General features: G+C 47.0%; 1 protein-coding gene across 1 annotated transcript in view; it reads right to left on the bottom strand.

Annotated features, from left to right (window-relative positions):
• The window catches only part of LOC121876553 (nuclear hormone receptor FTZ-F1 beta-like), a 166538-nt gene extending 146354 nt beyond the window's left edge, over nucleotides 1–20184 (bottom strand). Inside the window, exons 1-2 of the mRNA XM_042381752.1 lie at nucleotides 20035–20184; nucleotides 5896–6217 (exon numbers count right to left, since the gene is read on the bottom strand). Of these exons, the coding sequence (XP_042237686.1) occupies nucleotides 5896–6217; nucleotides 20035–20184 (472 nt within the window). The remainder of the gene's footprint in view (nucleotides 1–5895; nucleotides 6218–20034) is intronic.
• Nucleotides 20185–20512: the final 328 nt, after the last annotated feature.

The following is a 20512-nucleotide window of genomic DNA, read 5'->3' as shown; positions in this document are numbered from 1 at the left end:
TAAGAGTGCAGAGGTCTTATTGCAACTATATCTTGCGCTAGTCAGGTCGCACCTCGATTATGCGGTTCAGTTCTGGTGCCCTTATTACAGAATGGATATAAATTCACTGGAGTCGGTGCAGAGAAGAATGACGAAAATGATTCCGGGACTTAGAAACCTTCCATATCAGGATAGGTTAAAGAAACTAATCTTGCATTCCCTAGAAAGACGAAGAGTGCGGGGAGATATGATAGAAGTATTTAAGTGGGTGAAAGGAATCAATAAAGGGGATATAAAGTTCTTATAATATCCGAGCAGGATAGGACTCGGAGCAACGGATTTGCAGTAAGTTGGATAAGTTTGGGTTTAGGAGGGAGATAGGAAGAAACTGGTTCACAAATAGGGTGGTGGACGAGTGGAACAAGCTCAGCAACTTTGTAGTAAGTGCTGGAACGCTGGAAAGTTTTAAAAGGAGGCTAGATAGATTCATGGATGATAGAGAGTGGTAGTAACTCTCGACAGGAGCTGCCATGCACAGACCAACCGGCCTATTGCAGACTCCTTATTTTCTTATGTTCTTATGTGTGTGTGGAGTTTGTGGGTGGTGTTGGTGATTATGGTGTGTGTGTGTGTGTGTGTGTGTGTGTGTGTGTGTGTGTGTGTGTGTGTGTGTGTATGTGTAAGGGCCACGTACCTACCTGTGGCCCTATCACCCTGGCCGCGCCCTTCACCCGCGGAATTTCTGGGCGGGGCGTCGCTCTTTGTTGTACAACGAGAGTCAAATGAAGATCCGTGTTTTTGTTTCCCGCGCCAGTAATCAGCTGATCGACGGTAAACATTAACTTACAAGCTGTGTTTTATGTTGGCGGTGTGACTTTGACAACACGAAGGAGTTTCACTTAAATTAATCATCAATGCGGGGATTTAATTTAATGTTAAAGTAGAATTATTCGGGATTTCAATTACCAAAGGTTCGTAAGATACAATATATTTTCCTCCTCACTTAACTGGTAAACAGACTGAGTGTCTTTTACAAGTAGTGATGAATGGACTGTTGTTGAATATATTTGGGGGAATTTTCCATCATTTTTATTTCGATTTTTCCCCAAACGACCCCCCTAATGTCCAAAACAAACACACAAACATCAAAATATCCAAACAAACAAATATACCAGAACACAAACGTATATTAGGTAAAAAAAAAACTAATTAAGAAGATAAATATATACATCAGGTGTATATATATGTGGTGCCTCCTGGGTGAACATACCTGGCACTGGCACCCATCTCTACCTGGGTCACGTGTTTCCTAGTAATAAAAAAAAAATCGTTTCCTAAATCCCTTATGACCCATATTATTTTCTTATACACAAAACACTACAGGAGGTTCTTTATATTACAGTCAATTGTTATACTCTGTAACTTACCTGTGATATAGTTTAATATATATATCTATCATATAAGCCATTCCATAAGTGGTGGTGGTGGTGGTGGTGGTGGTGGTGGTGGTGGTGGTGGTGGTGGTGGTGGTGGTGGGTGGTGGTGGTGGTGGTGGTGGTGGTGGTGGTGGTGGTGGCTGGGAGGAGGATGAGATTTGACACACACACACACACACACACACACACACACACAGTGCCATGTATGACCCACACTGATCACAGAAATATGTGTCAGGGAGCCAGATGATGACACCTCACGTGCTACCACCTGGCATCCCCCTGGCACTACTTCCTCCTACCTCCATATGACCTCCCCGCTTCCTCACGCCCTCCCGTCTTACCCTCCCTTGCCTCTCTCACCTCCCACTGACACCAAGCACGTCTTGTGGCACTCTCCCCTCACCACCTTCCTACTACGTGACGACAGCAGAGCAACCAGCCCATATCCCCCTCCCTCCTCCTCCCCCCTCCCCTCCCTGCATGTCCGGTATTTCCTGTCACTAGCGCAACTCCACGTGACTGCTGGAACGTACAGGTGGCACTGAGCTCACCCCAGTGCCATGCCTGCCCCACCCCTTCCCACCTCCCCTACCCCCTCCAGACCTACATTATATACCCTTTCTCCCCGCCCCTTGCTCTACCTCTTCCTCCCCACTTTTCCCTTCCCCTCCTCCCTCTCATACCTTCTCACCCTCCTCGGTGACTCTTGAGTGAGATACAAATTCCTGGTACAGGTGTTACGGCCTCTCTCTCTCTCTCTCTCTCTCTCTCTCTCTCTCTCTCTCTCTCTCTCTCTCTCTCTCTCTCTCTCAAGTAGTATCACACACACACACCTGTCGTATGGGATCATTAGGGGAGGGTAAATCATTAAGGTTTCAGGTGTTATTCGAAAGCAAATTATACCTGTGCCTGCACTTGACGGGTAACACTCACGCACACATACTGTACACCTTCACAGATAAAGGCAGACACACACACACACACACACACAGTGATGATTTCAATAATACCTCACACTGAGAGAGAGAGAGAGAGGTTACGTCACACCATTGACCAGTACCCAACGTCCTCCGAATGCCTTGTGAAGCTCTCCAAGCCTTGGCCCTGGCACCTCTATCTCCTGCACACCTACCCCTACCCTCTTGGCACTCACCTTCCTTGTACCCATACCTCCTGGCACTCCTACCCCTTCCTGTACCCATACCTCCTGGCACTCCTACCTCCCTGTACCCATACCCCCTGCACTCCTACCCCTTCCTGCCCACCTCCTGGGCACTCCTACCTCTTCCTTGTACCCATACCCTCCTGGCACCTCCTACCCCTTCCTTGTACCCATACCCTCCTGGCACCCCTACCCCTTCCCTTGTACCCATACCCTCCTGGCACTCCTACCCCTCCCTCTTTGGCCCATACCTCCCTGGCACTCCTACCCTTCCTTGTACCATACCCTCCTGGCACTCCTACTCCCTTTCCCTACCCATACCTCCTGGCACTCCTACCCCTTCCCTTGTACCCATACCCTCCTGGCACTCCTACCTTCCCCTTTGTACCCATACCTCCTGGCACTCCTACCCCTTTCCCTTGTACCCCTACCCTCCTGGCACCTCCTACCCTTCCCTTTGTACTCATACCCTCCTGGCACTCCTACCCCTTCCCTGTACCCATACCTCCTGGCACTCCTACCCCTTCCCTTGTACCCATACCCCTCCTGGCACTCCTACCCCTTCCCTTGTACCCATACCCCTGGCACTCCTACCCCTTCCCTGTACCCACACCCCCTGACACCTCCCCTTTTCACCCATACCCTCCTGGCACTCCTACCCCTTCCCTTGTACCCATACCTCCTGGCACTCCTACCCCTTCCCTGTACCCATACCTCCTGGCACCCTACCCCTTCCCTGCACCCATACCCCCTGGCACTCCTACCCTTCCCTGTACCCATACCTCCTGGCACTCCTACCTTCCTTGTACCCATACCTCCTGGCACTCCTACCCCTTCCCCATACCCACACCCCCTGGCACCCTACCCTTCCCTGTACCCATACCCCCACTCCTACCCTTCCCCTGTACCCATACCCCCTGCACCTCACCTTCCCCACCCATACCCTCTGGCACCCCACCCTTCCCTTGCACCCATACCCCTGGCACCCCTACCCCTTCCCTGTACCCATACCTCCTGGCACTTCACCCCTCCCCCATACCCATACCCCCCTGGCACTCCCTACCCCTCCCCTGCACCACACCCCCTGGCACCCCACCCTTCCCCATACCCATACCCCTGGCACCCTACCCCCACACCCATACCCTCCTGGCACTCCTACCCTTCCCCACCCATACCCCCTGGCACCCCACCCCTTCCCTGTACCCATACCCCTGGCACTCCCACCCCCTATACCCATACCCCCTGGCACTCTCCCTCCTGTACCCATACCCCCTGGCAATCCCACCTCCCCCTTGTAACCATACCCCTGCATCCTACCCCTGTACCCATACCCCTGGCACCTACCCCCCCTTCCCCAACCATACCCCCTGGCACTCTACCCTTCCCTGTACCATACCCTCTGCACTCCTACCCCACCTACCTCCTGCACCAGCAACCTCCCTTGTACTCTTGCCTCCCCGTCACCAGATCCTACCCCTGGCACCATTAGCCCCTCCTGGCACCCCTTCCCCTTGGCACTCGACCTCCTCCTGGCAGCCTCATTTGGCACTCCTTCCCCTCACCGGCCATGAACCCTTGATTAATTTAAAACAACCAGAGCATTGCCATGACAACTCAGGGCTCGATATGTCAGTGTGGCATAGTGGGTATATCCTGGTATATCAGTGTGGTATAGTGGGTATATCCTGGTGTAGTGGGTATATCCTGTTATATCAATGTGGTATAGTGGGTATATCCTGGTATATCAGTGTGGTATAGTGGGTATATTCTGGTGGAGTGGGTATATCCTGGTATATCAATGTGGTATAGTAGGTATATCCTGGTATATCAGTGTGGAATAGTGGGTATATCCTGGTGTAGTGGGTATATCCTGGTATATCAGTGTGGTATAGTGGGTATATCCTGGTGTAGTGGGTATATCCTGTTATATCAGTGTGGAATAGTGGGTATATCCTGGTGTAGTGGGTATATCCTGTTATATCAATGTGGTATAGTGGGTATATCCTGGTATATCAGTGTGGAATAGTGGGTATATCCTGTTTATATCACTAAGGTATGGTGAGTATAACCTGAAGAACGTGAGTATAACGACGACAGATATGTGGATATATTGTACTCTATAATACCCGCACTATCTATCTACATTGTTTATATACCCGCACTGTCATTCACCTAGATTATAGGTGAATGACTCCAGCCCCTCCTCTTAAAATGAAAAGTAAACATACATACACTCAAATGTTTACTTCGATACACTCAAATGTTTACTTCAATACACTCAAATGTTTACGCAAGAACAACTAACTTTACCTTAGCTCAGTGAAGTACCTGTATAATTAAGAAGATAATTTCAAAGTGGGTCAATTGACTAGTGATTCGTTTCAAAGTGACAATTGACTAGTGATTCGTTTCAAAGTGGGTCAATTGGATGCTTTGTGTTTCGAGGGAAGAGAAACAGTATCGAAGGTGTGTTATTTTGATGATTGGCAATACCTGAAAACTCCATCACCATAACAATCCACCATCACCAAAATCGGTCACCACAATCTCACACCACCACAATCCACCATTAATGGCTCAAACTTGGATCTGAGGGGGCTCAGATCCAAGTCTAACCCACACCATACAATCCCATCACCACCACCACCACCACTATAATCCACCATTAATGCCTCAAGATAAGAATTATCATAATTTTTGCCTCATCCAAACTTAACCTCGTATCACAGGGTCTAAGGAGCAAGAATTTCCTTCAGTTTGCATGTCGTGGCCGCCTGGTGCACGACAGTAAGGAACAGGGACATTTTCTCAGTAGGGTCGACTCTGGTATCACGTAAGATCAAGACAGATACCCCAGAAATTATAGCATTTATGTTATTTATGAGTAATAGGGTGGGTGATTGGGTGATTGATTGGGTGATTTATGATTTACGGTAAAGGGTTATGCCTTGATAATATTAGGAGCACACTATATACACCTGTATAGTATTTAAGTAATGGTAACAGTACAGTGATTAATGAGCTACAGGTACAGTATACTAATAGTAGATCCAGAGTCAATATTGTGATCCATTCTTGGTGAGGTGAGGTGTGGTGTGGTGTGGTGTGGTGTGGTGTGGTGGTGTGTGGAGGTGTGGTGTGGTGTGTGGGTGTGTAGGAGGTGTGGTGGTGTGGTGGTGTGAGGTGTGTGTGGTGAGGTGTGGTGGTGGTGTGGTGAGGTGTACTGCTGTGGTACGCTGAGGATACTGAGATAAAATACAGCTGCAGAAACACAGGAATATTAAGAGTAACAAGTACCGCTGTGGGTAGACTTACCTAGTGCCGGTGATGAGTGGGCTGCAGGGGGTGGGTCCTTGTGGATGGGTCTGGGTGAATCTGTGGGCGTGGGTGGAGGACTGAGGTGCGGCTGCGGCTGCTGCGGCTGAGGCTGCGGCTGCGGCTGCGGCTGTTGATGATGGTGATGTGGATGATGACGATGATGTTGATGTTGATGTTGATGCTGCTGCTGCGGCTGTTGGTGCTGTGCTGTTCGGCGGTGGCTGTTGATGGGCGATGAGAGGGGGATTAGCCACGGGCGTGCGGTGCCTGAGGAGGGGCGAAGCCATGTGTGTTGGTGGAACGTGGGCGTGGCGGGGTGCTACATGGGCCACTTTAGGCGGCAGTAGCGGGGAGTTCAGGGGATGACGTGGGCGTGACTCTGACCGCCTTGTCGCGGCGGGGCGGGTGTGGGCGCGTGGAGGGTGTCCATGGCGAGGTCAAGAGGTCAGTTTGGAGAGGGACGGTCTAGGGTGTTGAGCGGCTGGGGTCAGGAGCCGGGGTCAGGAGCTGGGGGTGAGGAGCTGGCATCGGCGGCGGTGGGTCAGACTCACCAACCACTCGGCATAATCCAGCCTAAGATATGTACAAGAAGTCCCTGTCTTCCACCTTAATATACACTTAATATTGACACTATGTACCAGCACTATCTATACAATGATGTACTGCTAGGTACCTAAGCCTGGTCCAACAGTTTGTGATAGCAATGTATATTTCATCTTCACTGGTGGGGAGCGGTCGACACCACCACTGAAGCCGCCATACTCACTTCTTGAAGGTGTGTGTGTGTGGGGAGGTGGGGAGGTGGGGGTGCCAACTACCTACACCGCCTCCACCTGTACCTCCACCAGGTTAATACTGAACCACCACACTCAAACACACCTCACACACACACCACCTCTCTTTTAACACCCCCCAAACCTCCTGCACGATCCCTAGGAAGGATCTTCGTAGGATACAGAGCAGGAGTTCCTTTCTTAGGGGTGAAGGAGGGGAACTCAAGACACCCCAAAGAGACCCCAGTACGGGAGATCTCAGGAGGAAATCTTGGAGGTCTTCTGTTGGGTGTTATTCCAGGACCTCGGGGTGGGGGGTGAGGGTCCCAGGAGAGGCCGGCGTCCTCAGAGAAGGGAGGCAGGCCCGGGTTCTCTACTAGTGACCCAGGGCGGCAGGCGACTCACGGGAGGCGACAACTGACGATATGCGGCTGGGGACCTGTGGGAGTGAAGAAGACAAGTATTAACTCGAGCCTTGGAGGAGGAGGAGGAGGAGGAGGGGACAAGGGATGGTGGAAGATAGAGAAAGATAAAAGATATGAGAGAGAGAGAGACGAAGAATAAACGAGCAGGAAAAGAGACCCCCAATATGAAGACAATAGCTGGAGAGAGAGAGAGAGAGAGAGAGAGAGAGAGAGAGAGAGAGAGAGAAAAAAGAGAGAGACAGAAAAAGAAAGAGATAAAGAGAGAGAGAGAATTATAAAACCCACCACAAAATAACTCTCTCTCTCTCTCCTCATCACCCATCGACACATTCAGTCAAATCTATAAAATTGACGAAAATTTCCCACGTAACTTATTTGATACGAGAGGAGGGTTTAAGACCAGGGGGACGTGAGGTGGGCAGAAGGTGGTGTGGGTATAGTCGTATAGTGGGAATAGTGGCATAGTGGGTATAGTGGTATAGTGGATAGTGGCATAGTGGGTATAGTGGGCCATTGTGTGACGTAACCCTTAGGTGAGGTGGACCATTACACACTCTCATGACTCAAGATGATAAAGGTATGGAGCCAGAGGTCAATATCCGGTCACTGACACACCTTGATAGCCACACCTGAGACACACCTGATAGCCACACCTGAGACACACCTGATAGCCACCTGAGGATACACAGATCAAAGACCCCAGTAGGATTTTTACGTACATGTGACTGTTACTATTGTTGTTTCATGTGTACACGTGATTGATATGACCGGTTCTTGAGTGTGAGCATAATCGTTGTTTTTGATATACTGATGCACACATGACTGTTAGTGTACACATGACCGTTGTTGTTATATACTGATGTACACACGACTGTTTGTGTACATATGACTCGGGTGACTTATATTAATGTACACATGACCACTGTTGTTAATATGACTTACATATGACTGTTCGATACTACTGTGTACATACCGACAGACACATTGGGGGGGGGGTGTCACATGATTACACTGTACACTACACATCACCACATTGTACACTACACTTCACCACATTGTACACGTCACCACACTGTACACTACACATCACCACATTGTACACGTCACCACACTGTACACGTCACCACACTTTTGGGGGAATCTGGAACATTTGATACTTAATGACATCACTATGACGTCAATACACCGGGAATGAGGTATCAAGTATGTGACGAGTTAGTTGATGACGCACACACACACACACACACACACACACACACACACACACACACACACACACACAGACAGACAGACAGACAGACAGACAGACAGACAGACAGACAGACACACAGACAGAACAGACTGACTGACTGACTGACTGACTGACAACAATACACGAACGAACAGACAGACAGACAGAACACGAACACACGAACACACAGACAGACAGACAGACACAGACAGACAGACGACAGACAGACAGACAGACAGACAGACAGACAGACAGACGAACAGACAGACAGACAGACACAGACAGACAGAACAGACACACACAGACAGATACACGACAGACAGACAGACACACACACACACACACACACACAGACAGACAGACAGACACAGACAGACCAGTCAGACAGACACACGAACACACACAGACAAACCACACACACACACACACACACACACACACACACAGACAGACAGACAGACAGACAGACGAACACAGACAGACAGACAGACAGACAGACGAAAGACAAAAGACAGACAGACAGACAGACAAACGAACAGACAGACGACACACACACACACACACAGACAGACAGACAGCAGCAGACAGACAGACAGCAGCAGACAGAAAGACAGAAAGACGACAGACAGACAGACAGACGACAACAGACAGACACACACACGACAGACAGACAGACGAACGAAAGACGAAGACAGACAGACGAACAGACAGACGAACAGACACACACACACACACACAGACAGACAGACAGACAGACAGACAGACAGACGACAGACGGCGACAGACAGAAGACAGACAGCAGACAGACAGACAGACAGACAGACAGACAGACACACACACACACACAGACAGACAGACAGACGACAGAAAGACAGAAGACAGACGACAGACAGACAGACAGCAGACAGACACACACACAACCAGACACAGACAGACAGAACAGACAGAAGAACAGACAGACAGACAGACAGACAGACAGACAGACAACAGACAGACAGACAGAGACAGACACACACACACACACACACGACAGACGAGAGACAGACAGGGACAGACATACACACAGGAAATCAGAAATATATTTAAGAGCTCTCTCTCTCTCTCTCTCTCTCTCTCTCTCTCTCTCTCCTCTGGGGAAAGCTTGGAGGAATAATAGAGACAAAAGATGGAGTGGACTGCTAGCTGAGTGTTTGGTGATTGTGGGGTTTGGAGGGAGTGGAGGTTGGGTGGTGGAGGAGTTTGGGGGTAGTGGGTTGGGTTTGGGGGGTAGTGGAGGGTGGTAGTGGAGGTTTGGATTGGTAGTGGAGGAGTTTGGAGTGGGTGTTGGTGGGCGGTCTGGTGGGCACTACAACATGCTGATGACCTTCAGTAGGTTGTCATAAATGAGTCACTGATATGAAATGACTGATAGCATTCACCCCCCCCTCCCCCTCCTCCTCCTTCTCTCTCCTCCCCCTCCTCCTCCTCTCTCCTCCTCTCAACCTCCATCCTCCCCCTCTTTCTTCTCCTCCTCCCCCTCTTTCTTCTCCCCTATTCCCCCCTCCTCGCTGGGTGGAAGAGGGTAGGGTAGGAGGGAGACGGTAAGAGAGTAGAAGGGGGAGGATAGGGGGGAGAGTAAGGAGGAGGAGGAGAGTAGAATGAGAGGGAAGAGTGTGGGAAAGGGAGGGTAGGTAGTAACGTGGGGAGAGGAGAGAGAGTGAGAGGGAGGGATGGTGGGGTGGTGATTGTACACCTGGAGAGGGGACCTTTGGCCCTGCTCCACCTTTGTCCATGATGCAGGGGGGTGTAGACAGGATGAGTGGTGGGGAAGAAAGAAGGAGTGAAGAGGAGGGAGAATAGGGAGATAACAGGGTAGGTGAATAACAGGAGAGGGGTGAGTGGTGAATGGAAGACAAGAGGGTGAGGGTAGGAGGGGTGAGGGCAGGAGGGTAGAGGGCTGGAGAGGTTGAGAGGTGAGGGCAGGAGAAAGTTGACGACAGGAGGGGGGTGGAGGGAGAGGACATGAAGGGAAGGGGTGAGGGAAGAAGACAGGAAGGGACGGGTGGGGGTAGAGGGGTGAGGGGGGAAAGGAGGGGGGAAAGGGTGTGAGGGGGGGGGGCACCACCGGCCTTGATAAGTGAACGATGTGTCATGTTTCTCGTGCTGCAGCTCACGTGTTCACTCTTCACCCTGTTTTGTTGTTGTTATTGTTGTTACTATTGTTTTTATTAATGTTTTCATTTTTGTCAATGTCATTATTGTTATTCCGTCATTGGTCAGTCACAATAACTCCCAGCCAATCACCTTCCCCTACAATAACTACAATGTCTATGTTATATTCACCTTAATAATACTTCTATGCCAAAATGACCGCCGAATGATTAAAAAAAAGACGATAATTAAATAAAATTGACTTAATTATTTCTTATAATTTTGTTGGCCGTTTAAACATTGGTTTATATTTTGCCATAAATTTTCGTTCATTCATCAAGGTGGTTTAATCCCTTCACCAGTCAGCAGCTTGCGTTGTGGGAGTTTTGAATCACCTGTACATCGTGTTTATAGAGTCCCTTGATGTTTGTGTTTATAGAGTCCCTTGAACACGAGAACACTGAGAGAACAAAAACACGAGAACATAAGAACATGAGCATAAAACTCGAGAACACTGAGAGAACAAGAACACAAGAACAATAGAACATTTAAACCAGGAAAAAACAAGAACACAAGAACAAAAACACAAGAACACTGAGAACATAAAAATACGAAAACACAAGAACACAAGAACAAAAACACAAGAACACTGAGAACATAAAAATACGAAAACACAAGAACACAAGAATATCAAAATATAAACACGTGTCCCTAACCTAACCTAACTTAACCAAACCTATCCTATTCTAACCCAACCCAGCCTAACCAAACCTAGTGGGACCCTACTGACGAGGAAGCCACAGTAATACACACAAGGAAAACTTTGCCTGTTTATGTAAAAAAAAAAAAAAAATTCCTAAAACCCTTTGTATAAACCGGAAATAAAACATACATGGGTACTATACAATTATGTAAGTTTATTATATATGTAGTTAAGATGTTGAAGACAGATATGTACTTAGAGAGATAGGGAAGGAGTGGAAGTGGGGTGGAGGGGTGTCTCTCCTCGCCCTAGCTAGAAACATCTCTTCACATTCCACACAGTCTCTTAAGGAATGCTCGCTAGGGGAGGTGATAAACACGCTCTCACCTCCTGCAGGAAATTAAGACGTGTTTATTTTACAGTTGATTGCCTTTGTATACCATTCGATTTATATTGTATACCTGTGTGAGCTATATAAATTCTCAAACAAGAGGAATTTGTATGATGATTTTGCTACCTACCTACCTATCTATCTATCTATCTATCCATCTATCTATCTATCCATCTATCTATCTATCTTTTCGTGGGGTGACTAGTAAAGCTGGAGACATTGAACATGGGTTCCACAAGCCACTGAAATTCGCGCCTCAACTCTGCCAAAAGTTTTCAAAAATTATCTCCTATATATTTTCCCTCCCCGGACTCACCGACCCTTGTGTGAGACGAATAATGACGAAAAACTATTAATACTTTCATCGTACAAGAAGTATTATCACCAAATACCTCGACGAGTAAAAATAGGAGGAAAATCAGAGGCTGTCTAGATATTAAATTAGTCCCCCTCCGCCGCCACAACACTATTACAGAAAACCTGGTAAGGGAGGAGCCACACGCCACTGAAGGGAGGAGGAGCCACACACCACTGAAGGGAGGAGGAGCCACACGCCACTGAAGGGAGGAGGAGCCACACACCACTGAAAGGAGGAGGAGCCACACACCACTGAAGGGAGGATGAGCCACACGCCACTGAAGGGAGGAGGAGCCACGCGCCACTGAAGGGAGGAGGAGCCACACGCCACTGAGAACTGTCACCAGGTTTAGGGAAATTCTCACGTTGTAGGGAATTAATTGGGGGAAAAATATCTTACGCTATAGATCATGGGGGAAGATTATTATCCATCAGTTTTAAGTTTATGTTGGTTTAGTTGGGATTATCCTTGGTATAGAGCTGACTTACTGTTTACTTATGTTTATATACCTGACTTTATACCTGTACTGCCTATGCACACTATTTATATACCTAGATTGTCTATGGATAGTGTTTATATACCTGTAGTCTATGGAAATTGCTTGTATACCTGTACTGTCTATGTCGGAGGAGTCCCTTTCACAAGTGCGTTTACAGGGGCTCGTCAGGTTGTGTGCAGTGTGGCAGCCTTGTGTTTGTTTACATTCGACAGAAGGAAACTCTCAATAGTAAACATATTATGGAATCATATTAAAACAATATTAAAACAAATATCTCAATGATAATGATTTGTGGAATGTTTATATAACGAGCCCCTGTAAACGCACTAGTGAAGGGGACTGTACATGCTAAATCAACTTAAACTTCTCTGGCGATTTTACTGAATGAACATCTATCTATCTATCTATCTATCTATCTATCTATCTATCTACCTATTTGCCCAGCCATCTATCTAGCTTAGGAGAGTTGGGTAGTGTACTGACTCACGTGCAGGGAACAATGAACCACCTGAAGATTAGACACCCTGGCTTATTTTACCTGATGATTAAATACCCTAACGCTAACCTAGCCTATCTTAACCTAACTTACAATTTAACCTAATTTAACCTAAACTATAACCTAATCAAATCTAACTTAATCTATCTCCTTCAGGTAATGTTAAAATATGTGTTTAATCCTCAGGTGAAATAAGCTAGGGGGCTAATCTTCATGTGATCCGAAAGCGTCTAATAACAAATCAAGAAAAGCAGCTATAGGGATGACGACGCAGCTAAAATATTCAGGTAATAGAAACAGCTAAGGTCTGGTGATGTCAAGATAATAAAGTCCAAAGTTGGGATGGAACCTTCAACCAATCAGGGTAGAGTATGGGTATAACAACAATACAGACTGTACCTGAAACAACCCTGTAGTGTTTGAGGATAATAATAATAATAATAATAATAATAATAATAATAATAATAATAATAATAATAATAATAATAATAATAAAAAATAACAACAACAACAACAACACCAACAACACCAACAACAACAACAACAACAACAACAACAACGTACACACTCCACAAGATACTCAGAACAAATAACACACACACACAAACGAGTCTCGTGTTATTGTTCATAGTAGATCACCAACCACCTGGCCGCCTCCTCCTCCTCCGTCACCACTGCTGCAGGAAATACGCCACATTCCTCCCCTCCAGAAGGCGAGAGGTACCCCCTCCTAACCCCTACCCCCAACCCCGCCCATACCCCGCCCATCCCCCGCCCCCCTGTCCAGACTTCTCGTGTAACTTTATGTGGTATTTAGTGCCTCGTCAGGGTGAGTGTGTGTCTAAGGGAGGAAAGGAAGGGATTGAAGGGAGGGGTATTGGTGAAGAAGGGAAGGAAGAAAGAGAGGGTATTGGTGAAGGAGGGAAAGGAGAAAGGGAGGGTATTGGTGAAGGAGGGAAGGAAGAAAGGGAGGGTATTGGTGAAGGAAGGAAGGGAGAAAGGAGGGTATTGGTGAAGGAGGAAAAGGAGAAAGGAGGGTATTGGGTGAAGGAGGGAAGGAAGAAAGGAGGTATTGGTGAAGAGGGAAAGGAGAAAGGAGGGTATTGGTGAAGGAGGGAAAGGAGAAAGGGAGGGTATTGGTGAAGGAGGGAAGGAAGAAAGGAGGGTATTGATGAAGGAGGGAAGGAGAAAGGAGGGTATTGGTGAAGGAGGGAAAAGGGAAAGGAGGGTATTGGTGAAGGAAGGGAGAAAGGGAGGGTATTGGTGAAGGAGGGAAGGAGAAAGGAGGGTATTGGGGGGAGGAGGAGGAATGTAGAGGGGAGGTTAAAGATACTTGGGAGAATAATGATTAATGCTTGAAGGGAGGGGAGGGAGGGGGAGGAGGGAGGGGCGAGGGGAGGGGGGGCGTGTTTGAGGGAGACACTGTTGAGGAATACTTGAGGAAGGTGAGAAGGTCTTGGGGAGGGGGAGGAGGGGGGAGTGCTTGTAAGGGGGAGGGGGAGTGCTTGTAAGGGGAGAGGAGTGTTGTAAGGGGAGAGGGAGGCTTGTAAGGGGAGAGGGAGTGCTTATAAGGGGGAGGGGAGGCTTGTAAGGGGGAGGGGGAGTGCTTGTAAGGGGAGATGGTGAGTGCCTTTTACACTGGGACAATATTTCCTCGCTGAATCACTGTGTCAACAGGTGGTGGCCGATCATCCCTGGTACACTGGATCACCTGCAGATTAAACACCCCAGTGTATTTCACCTTAACATTAACCTAACCTAACCTAACCTAACCTAACCTAACTTAAGCCTAACCTAACTTATGAGTATAGAATCATCTTAGCTGTGGTGAAATAAGCTAGGGAGGCTAATCTTCAGGTGAAATAAGCTAGGGAGCCTAATCTTCAGGTGAAATAAGCTAGGGAGGCTAATCTTCAGGTGAAATAAGCTAGGGTGTGTAATCTTCAGGTGACCCAATACCACTCCTCGCTCTTCCCAGCCAGGACCAATGTTTATCAATATTAGTCCATGGTTGAGCTGCGGGTATTTATTGTCACTGTTAGGTCGTGTTGAGGGGCCAAACACTACACAGACGACATGACACTGAGAACGAATGAATGAGAGGAAGGAGAATGGAATAGAAAGGGAAGGAGAAGACTGAATGAAGGGAGGGAGGAGGGAGAATATGAATGAAGGGAGGAGGAGAATGAATGAAGGGAAGGAGAGATGTAGATGAAGGGAAGAATGAATGAAGGGAGAGGAGGGAATGAATGAAGGGAGGAGGCAGAATGAAGAGAGGGAGAATGAATGAAGGAGAGAATGAATGAAGGGAGGAAGAATGAATGAAGGGAGGGAGAATGAATGAAGGAGGGGAGGAAAATGAATGAAAGGAGGGAGAATGATTGAAGGAGGGAGGGAGAATGAATGAAGGGAGGGAAGGAGAATGAATGAAGGGAAGGAGAATGAATGAAGGGAGGAAGAATGAATGAAGGGAGGGAGAATGAATGAAGGAGGGGAGGAAAATGAATGAAAGGAGGGAGAATGATTGAAGGAGGGAGGGAGAATGAATGAAGGGAGGGAAGGAGAATGAATGAAGGGAGGGAGAATGAATGAATGAAGAGAGGGAAGGAGAATGAATGAAGGGAAGGAGGGAGAATGAATGAAGGAGGGAGAGAGAATGAAGAGAGGGAAGGAGAATGAATATAGGGAGGGAGAATGAATGAAGGAGGGAAAATCTATGAGTGGATGAATGAAGGGAGGGAGAATACAGGTGTGAATAGACGATTGTGAATGAATGATTGATAATGAATGAAGACAGCGAGAACGTATGAATGAGGGCAGTGATAATGAATGAATAACAATGAATGAGGAGAGACTCTGTGTATACTTCTCATTCTCGCCTTTGATGCTGAATGGAGAGAGAGAGAGAGAGAGAGAGAGAGAGAGAGAGAGAGAGAGAGAGAGAGAGAGAGAGAGAGAGAGCAGGATGAAAATTATTCTTTGTATATATCTAATTAACCTATATTTTATCACACGTATTATTATTATTATTATTATTATTATTATTATTATTATTATTATTATTATTATACTACGACGTGAAATTTAACTACGGTATATTTCTCGCTCCTGCTGTTAGGTGGCGCCACCCTCTAGTCGGTTAACAACTGGCCAGATGAATCGGAAAATATCACGTTTCAACCGCATTATATCCGGAATTAACGTGACTCGATGTTTGAAACCGTGCAATAGGCAAGTCATGTCAATTGTTAAACACACTAAACATTCGACTCGTCTATTAAACATCTCATACATGTCAATTGCAATATAAACACTCAGGAACATCTGCCTCTGTCTCATATACTTAACGATTTCCTCAGTGACATCAAGGGTTATTTATACACTCTCCTGATAGACCTTTGGAGTGTGTCAGTGATGGACTCTAGGTTCGTTAGTCCTCTTTTACATACTGTTGGCCTTAAGTGTGTCACCTCAGCAAGTGTACCTAACCTAACCTTAACCTAACCTAACCTAACCTAACCTTAACCTAACCTAACCTAACCTTAACCTAACCTAACCTAACCTAACCTTAACCTAACCTAACCTTAACCTAACCCAACTCAATCAAATCTAACCCAACCTTAACCTAACCTAACCTTAACCTAACCTAACCTAACCTTAACCTAACTTAACCTTAACCTTAACCTAACCTAACCTAACCTTAACCTAACCAAATCAAACCTAACCATTTTCTCAGGTAAAGGTAATTAAGTCTACGGTACCAACACCCCCAGGTACACACACACACACACAGTTCTTTCTTTACTGGAGGATAACTTAACCAAATATTGACATTTTTATAATTATTTTAGATTTACTTATTTACATGGAATCTGGACAGAGAGAGAGAGAGAGAGAGAGAGAGAGAGAAAGAGAGAGAGAGAGAGAGAGAGAGAGAGAGAGAGTAGTAGACAGAAAGATGACAGACACAAAACACACACACACACACACACACACACACACACACACACACACACACACACACACACACACACACACACACACACACACACACACACACACACACACACACAACCATGAATAAAATATCGAAAGAGAATAAAAAAAAAACTAAAAAAAAATAAAATGTCAGCACTTCCGGGATTACTAACATTCTTACGGAAAAATTACTGATGGTTTGGGTGATTAATGAAGGTCAAAGGTCACTATTGTGTTGAGGGGGAAAACTCGATATAGGTAATGTATTGTGACAGAGATCTAACCCTCCTTTCTTCATTCCTTCACCCACCCTCCCTCCCTCCCCACATCCTCCTTCCTCCCTCACCCTCCTTCCTCCACCTCCTTCCCTCCTCACCCTCTCTGTCGTCACATACTGTTGCTCCATCACCTACACAGGTACACAAACACCTCCTCAGTATCTCCTACAAAGCCTCTAAAAAAAAAACCTACAAACCTCCAAGCACAGATCTCTCTCCTGAACACCACCGGATGATACAGCCTCACCTACAAATGGCGGCCTCCAAGCACATAGGACCTTTGGTTACTCTTCCCTAAAAATCTCCAAGCACAGATCCGTCTCCAAACACCTGATCCCTGCCACACCTATAGTACTTGTGGATTACAGATGAACAAAAAAAATTAAATGCTTGAGCGTTGAGGTGTGTGTGTGTGTGTGTATGCGTGTGTGTGTGTGTGTAACTCTCTCTGTCAACTGTATATAAACTCCCTGAACTCGAAAGAAAAGTCAAAACAGACCTCACCCAAGCCACACTCCTTTCTACCCTCAAACTCCATATAAACCTCTAGTGTACGAGGGAACGTCAAGGGGTCACATATAAACAGCTTTATGTGGCAATGATACGAGGTGGTATTTTTTTTTTCTTCTTTATATCAAGTGTTGTAAAATCCTGAGCAGACGAGGATAATCTCAAGCATGTTTAAGGGGGAGGAAATGAACCTCTTGACCCACCATCACCATCAGAAGCATCACATGTAAAATACACAAAGTTGAAATGAGTCATATAATGGTCTTAAAAGATCCCTAGCACTAACAGGTCGAGGTGTTTGTTCGGGTCATCTGAAGATTATCCACCTCCTCTTCTCCAGTTTATTGCACGTGATGTAGTTAAATATCATACCTGGAGGGGTTAGATTAGGTTAACTTAGGTTAGGATCACGTCTAGTTAGGTTAGGTTAGGTTCAGGTCAAGTTAGGTCAGGTCAGGTTAGGTTAGGTTAGGTTAGGTCAGGTTAGGTTAGGTTTAATCATCACGTGAAATAATCTGGGGTGCTTAATCTTCAGGTGATCCGTTTATTCAGAAACACCCAAACACGGATTAAGAATTCAGTCAAGCGTTTACAGTGATGATAACAACACATTCACCTAATAGTTTCCCTTATTAACTCCACTACAGACCGGCCGTGACCACTTCAGAGGTGGAGATACTGACGACCCCATCCCTAACTAACCCCACGACACACCACACACACACACACACACACACACACACACACACACACACACACACACACACACACACACACACACACACACACACACACACACACACACACACACACACACACACACACACACACACACACACACACACACACACACACACACACACACACACACACACACACACACACACACACACACACACACACACACACACACACACACACACACACACACACACACACACACACACACACACACACACACACACACACACACACACACACACACACACACACACACACACACACACACACACACACACACACACACACACACACACACACACACACACACACACACACACACACACACACACACACACACACACACACAGGCACACACACACACACACACACACACACACACACACACACACACACACACACACACACACACACACACACACACACACACACACACACACACACACACACACACACACACACACACACACACACACACACACACAGAGGATTGTTATCAAGTGTTGCCTCCTATCAAATCAGATGATTTGAGAGGAAGGACACACTAGGTCACTCTAACATGCAACACGTGGCCACAAGAGAGCTGTAATTGATCCACCTGACGAAGGGGATGAAGGAGGTGGGAGGGGGGGGGGGATGTGTTGTCCTCGTCTGTCTCTTATTACAATGTTCTCAACGGCTACACGGATGTCTTGACCATAGTTAACATGTAAACACACACACACACACACACACTGCCTGCCTCCCTGCCTCCCTGCCTAAACAAACCAAGACCAAAACTGTTACAAACTTTGGTCAGGATTTCAAGAAGTTAATGGTAAACATCCTCACAGAGATTGGCAAGACGGAACACCCCTTAATCGCTTCGTGTGTTTACCAGTGTATAGATATTAACTCAAATGTGACTTTATAATACTCAATATTACCGATAATCTTCCAGGAACACGTGTGAAATTTATAGTAACTACTTTACAACAACAGTAAATTATGTAGTTTGTGATGTATATATGACGTTATTTACATATTAATCTGCCACAAGGTTTAGGAAAAGTTCCACGCCGTTGTTTTCTGATCTCAACCCCAGCGGCGACGGGAGTATATCTGGGTTATATCCGGCAACAAACACTGGTACCTGTGTTAAAATGACCACTATCTCTGGACGTAAAACAGGGGAATGGATTAAGAGAACTTCGTATGTATGTAAACAATGACGACAAAGATAAAGATGATGACGACAAAGACGACGATGGTGACGACGACGAAAACAACAGTGGTGACAGGGTGATGACACTATACAATAACTTGAAACTTAAACTTGATATCACAGTCTGAACCAGAGTACCTACCCTAACCTATACAGGATAGTGTTAGGTTAGGTTAGGCGAGCATTAGGTTAGGTTAGCGTTAAGTTAGATTACAGTAGGTTAGGTTAGCGTTAGGGTGTTTAATCATCAGGTGACCCAGACTCCTGCCTTGTATTGAGACAGTTGGTGTGTCAGGATGGAGGAACGCGGACGTGACCCCACAAACACGGCGGTTATGTCTTTCAGGAAGCTATCATGTGTATTACAGCTTCACTCACCCCATGCCTGGCCACCATTCCCCCACCCGGCCTGCAGTCACCTCCATCCGGCCCTCAGTTACATCCACATGGCCTTTAGTCATCTCCATCTGGCCCTGAGTCACCTCTATCTGGCCCTTAGTCATCTCCATCTGGTCCTTAGTCACCTCCATCCGGCCTGTCGTGACCTCCATCTGGCCTGTTACCTCCATCCGGCCTTTCGTCACCTCCACACGGCCCTCAGTCACTTCCACACGGCCCTCAGTCACCTCCACACGGCCCCCAGTCACCTCCACCCGGCCCTCAGTCACCCTCCACCCGGCCTCAGTCACCTCAGTCACTCCACCCGGCCCTCAGTCACCTCCACCTCAGTCACCACGGCCCCTCAGTCACTCACACCTCACGGCCTCAGTCACCTCCACACGGCCCTCAGTCCTCCACACGGCCCTCAGACCTCAGTCACCTCCACACGGCCTCAGTCACCTCAGTCACCTCACACGGCCCTCAGTCACCTCCACACGGCAGTCACCTCCACGGCCT

The sequence above is a fragment of the Homarus americanus genome, unplaced genomic scaffold (genome assembly GCF_018991925.1).
Source record: "Homarus americanus isolate GMGI-L3 unplaced genomic scaffold, GMGI_Hamer_2.0 scaffold28, whole genome shotgun sequence".
Lineage (NCBI taxonomy): Eukaryota > Metazoa > Arthropoda > Malacostraca > Decapoda > Nephropidae > Homarus > Homarus americanus.
Note: the sequence above shows the minus strand (reverse complement) of the source record. Positions and strands in the feature narration are given on the sequence as shown.